The sequence below is a fragment of the Triticum urartu genome, chromosome 7A (genome assembly GCF_056163025.1).
Source record: "Triticum urartu cultivar PI428250 chromosome 7A, HENAU_Tu73, whole genome shotgun sequence".
Taxonomy (NCBI): domain Eukaryota; kingdom Viridiplantae; phylum Streptophyta; class Magnoliopsida; order Poales; family Poaceae; genus Triticum; species Triticum urartu.
This window is the reverse complement of record NC_141879.1, coordinates 745,935,118-745,939,760: the sequence shown is the minus strand read 5'-3', so window position 1 is coordinate 745,939,760 and position 4,643 is coordinate 745,935,118. Positions and strand designations below refer to the sequence as shown.

Genomic DNA, 4,643 nt, shown 5'->3' with positions numbered 1-4,643 from the left:
AAGGCAAGTTTTTTTTAGTTTATACTTGACCCGAAAGAAAAGGCAAGTAACGTACGGTGTGAAGATTGACACGTACTATTAGTACGTACCACATGCATGTGCGATCCAAGCTGATACGTCTGGTTGAGATTTTGGAAAATCAAGAAGCGTACTCCATCCATGGTACAGTAGCCAAACTATATTTATAGCAACACGGCCCATCGATCGGTCTATCGATCTCCTCGTCAACCCTTACTAGCGCCATGGGGATCTGGCGTACGATAGTCGAAGCGATAACCAAAGATTCAGCGGATGTCATCATACCGAAGGCAGCGGATGTCATCGTACCGCAGGCAGTGGCGGCGTCCAGCGTCATGAGCGACCAGAGGGTCGTCGTGCATCACGTGATCAATGGCGGGTGCGGCGAGGACTTCACCACGGCGATGGAAGAGTGCCACCCCAATCCACCCAAGGCGTTCATGCAGGAGCGAGGCCACGCTGCTGACCGCATTGTCGACGCTAAGGCATGCATCAAGGCCACGGCGACGCTGCGCAAGTGCTTCGCCGGCAACGCCGCAATGTTCAAGCACCAGTACCTCCGTCGCATCGACAAGGGCCTCGACCAGGACACCAAGCCGTCGCCGGAGCTGGTAAAGGAAGAAGAACGTGACGGGTTCAGGTGGTGGACTGGCATGAGGAGAAGCTAAGCTATGCCGTGCATATTTGAGATCTTAGATGCATAAATAAATGTTCGCAGATACTATATAGATAGTAGATTAGAGCGGTTACTATAATACTAGTATATAGTAAGCACAACTTATTTCAGGATTGAATTTTCTTTCTCTTTTAGTTCTGGTACTTTTCTACATGTCCACGACATCTATAACTAATTAATTAATTGTCCTTAGCTCCTTCTGCTTCCATGATAGTACATAATCTCTCAGCAAACATATCGCTATATTGTCGCAAAAAAAAAACATACCACTATGTCAGACAAGGTTCCCCGTTGCTACGCACGACTAGTGATGCGCGATCTTATTCTTGCATGCATGCATGCGTGACCAGTACTCCAGATTTGGTCGTTTAAACGGCGGAGCTTTACTTTTCGCATGCATATAACTATACCCCTCCCTACTCCCTAGTGCTCCACAGTGGACAGATGCTAAGTATGCCATATAGGAGGCTGCTATGCACACGACGCCATGCGGACGATTCATGTACGACATCGCCTATGAAGTCGTTGATGCATATCATCGAGCGCATATCAACGGCTGTATTTTGCCCATCGTGCCACTGTCGTGGATGCATTCATCGTTCATAGAGCAGTTTCGTGCTACATAGGCAAAAAAAAATGACATGGCGTAGTAATTAAGGAGGAGAGAGAGACTTTGGTGACCTCAAGAAGAACCAATGCCAAACACATGAACCTAGGCAAACCACTTACATAAAAGAAGTTGACCAATTCATGGAAGTGTTTAGGTGCTAAATCATGAAAGTGGACTTAGCAACAACTAGGCCCATCGACCGATCTATCGATCTCCTCGTCAACCCTTATTACCGCCATGGGGATCTGGCGTACGATAGTCAAAGCAATAGCAAAAGATTCAGTGGATGTCATCATACCGAAAACGGCAGATGTCATTGTACCGCAGGCAGTGTCGACATCCGTTGTCATGAGCGACCAGATAGGGTCATCGTGCATCATATGATCAGTGGCGGGTGCGGCGAGGACTTCACGGCCGCGATGGGAGAGTGCCACCCCCGTCCTCCCAAGGCGTTCATGCATGAGCGATGAGAGACTGCCAACCGTGTTGTGGACGCCAAGTACTGCATCAAGGCCACGGCGGCACTGCGCAAGTGCTTCGCCGACAACCCCGCCATGTTCAAGTACCTGTACCTGCGTCGCATGGACAAGGGCCTCGACCAGGACACCAAGCCATCGCCGGAGATGGTAAAGGAAGAAGGCCGTGATGGGTTCAGGTGGTGGACTGGCACGAGGAGAAGCTAAGCTATGCTTAAGCATCATTAGTGACAATGCATAAGCCAAACTATAATATAGCAACACGGCCCATTAGTCGATCTCTCGATCTCCTCGTCAACCATCACTAGCGCTATGGGGATCTGGCGTACAATAGTCGAAGCAATAGCCAAAGATTCAGCGGATGTCATCATAACGCAGGCAGTGGCGGCGTCCAGCGTCATGAGCGACTAGAGGGTCGTTGTGCATCACGTGGTCGATGGCGGGTGCGGCGAGGACTTCGCCACGGCGATGAGAGAGTACCAACGCAGTCCACCCAAGGCGTTCATGCAGGAGCGAGGTGACGCTGCTGACCGCATTGTCAACGCTAAGGCATGCATTAAGGCCACGGCGGCGCTGCGCAAGTGCTTCGCCGGCAACGCCGCCATGTTCAAGCACCAATACCTCCGTCGCGTAGATAAGGGCCTCGACTAGGACATCAAGCCGTCGCCGGAGCTGGTAAAGGAAGCAGAACATGACTGGTTCAGATGGTGGACTGGCATCAGGAGAAGCTAAGCTATGCTTATGCGTCGGTAGTGACTATGTTCGAGAGATCTTACCTGCATTGCATGCATGTCCTATGATCATATAGAGCGATAACTCGTACGCGACTTATTTCATAATTGATTTTTCTTCCTCTTTTAGTTCTGTAGTTTTTCTATATGTCCACCACACCTATAACAAGTCCATTATTCTTAGTTCCTTGGTGTCCCATGATTGTACAAAATCTCTCAGCAACCAAGGTGAGAGATTTATTTCAGATTTTCCGACGATGTTCATTTAATGGGAGGGAACGTTTATATCGACATCGAAGGTGCCTGCGTGAAATCGTCAATCTCAATATGTTGTGTCGACTCGGTATCATGGAGGTGCTCATAGGGGTACGTAGTGTGTGTGTTTTCATAAGAACGAGTGTATGTGCGTGTACGTGGGCATCTGTTTTTGTACTTTGTCCAAAAAATAATAATTAGCGTTATTCTAAATGGAAAAAATTGAGCGACAAAAAACAATGTGCAAAGTGGCACATTGGAGATCGTGGGCCCATCTCTGTTATGACGTATCGGAAGGAGTAGTTCCCTCGAAAAAAGAGAAGAAGGATGGTGTAAAAAAAGTTGTAGTTGAGAAACGTAATAAGGGAAACGCTTGCATTCGGCGCGCCGGCCGAACGCTTCGGCCGGTCTCGTCCACGCATGCAGCGCTACACCGAATCAAACCATAAGGGCCCACCACGTTATCCTTTCCCCTATCCCCGCGTCCTTCTCCTTCCCTTTTCTAGTTCTTTTTTCCCCATCTCCCCGGCTGCCATGGAAGTCCAAACCTGCGATCTCCTCCAGCGAGCACCCCCTTTCTTCTCCGGCGAGCATCCCCGAAGCTGACCCACCCCCTCCTCTGCCCCCGAGCTAGTGTCCTTCCCTCGATTTTCCCCTCTCTCAACTGCATCTCGTAAGCCATGGCCGCGCTCGTCGGGGGCCAAGCACCGGCGCTACTATGACAGGGGAGGCATCACCTGCGAGCTCACAGGCAGGGCGGCCATGGCACACGAGCTCGAGGTGGACGTCGAGCTGAGAGCACAACGGGGACACCCCTGATGTTGTGACCGGCGTTCTAGAAAGCTACAACCGATGCGGCGAAAAGATTCAACCAGTGGTGACAGATGCTGGAACCAACCACTGCCACAACAAAAGGCTACATCCGGTATCGCACAAACACTAGTAGAAAACATGGCTATGGTCCAGGCCGACTCAGCCCATTAGTCCCGGTTCAGTGTAGAACCGGGACTAATGTGGGCATTGGTCCCGGTTCGTGAGCCCAGGGGGCCGGCCGGGCCAAGTGGGCCATTGGTCCCGGTTCGTCTGGAACTTTTGGTCCCGGTTGGTGGGACGAACCGGGACCAATGGGCCTGGCTCCTGGCCCACCACCATTGGTCCCGGTTGGTGGCCTGAACCGGGACCAAAGGCTGCCCTTTAGTCCCGGTTCATGCCACAAACCGGGACCAATGAGGTGCCTATATATACCCTCGTCCGCGAGCAGAGCACTCTAGTGCTCTGTTTTTCTCTGGCCGGCGAGGGGAGGGGTTTGTGGTGCTCTAGCTCACCTCCTATGCACATGAGGTGTTCGATGGAATGCCCGAGCCACACTACTTAAACTTTCTCCTCTCGAAGCTCGACCTCCAAGCTCCATTTTCCTCGAGATTTGTCTAGATTTAGCGGTCCGTCATGCCCCGTCCCCGTCTTCACCGACGTCGATCACCCGCGCTGATCTCATCACCGACACCACCGTGGTGAGCCTCTTGTTCTTATCTTCTTTCTGAAAGGAAAAATATTCTTACTTGTCTCTTTAGATAGATACTTGTATCATTTTCTTACATTTATTATTGCATCTTATATAGTGCGATGGTTTTGGTATCCGCCCCCGTCGGCCCTCGTCCTGTCTATGATTCGGATTTGGTATGTATATTATCTTCATAACTATTGGTTCATTTATTGTTTATGAAAATTATGCCGACCAACGTGACATAGATTTTATTTATCTAGGATGTATGTGAATCGGAAATGCCAACCGACCCTATTGTCGAGAGGTTAAATTTAGTTGAAGAAGAAAACAATTTGTTGAAGGAAAAAATAAAAAAAATTGAGGAGGAGAAGAT

At 50.0% G+C, this 4,643-nt stretch overlaps 1 protein-coding gene across 1 annotated transcript; it reads left to right on the top strand.

Moving 5' to 3' along the window:
* LOC147962692 (uncharacterized) lies at positions 1-837 on the top strand. The gene has a single exon (XM_087538045.1). It carries the CDS (start codon positions 243-245, stop codon positions 684-686), a length of 444 nt encoding a protein of 147 aa, XP_087394171.1. The 5' UTR covers positions 1-242; the 3' UTR covers positions 687-837.
* The last annotated feature ends 3,806 nt before the right edge of the window (positions 838-4,643 follow it).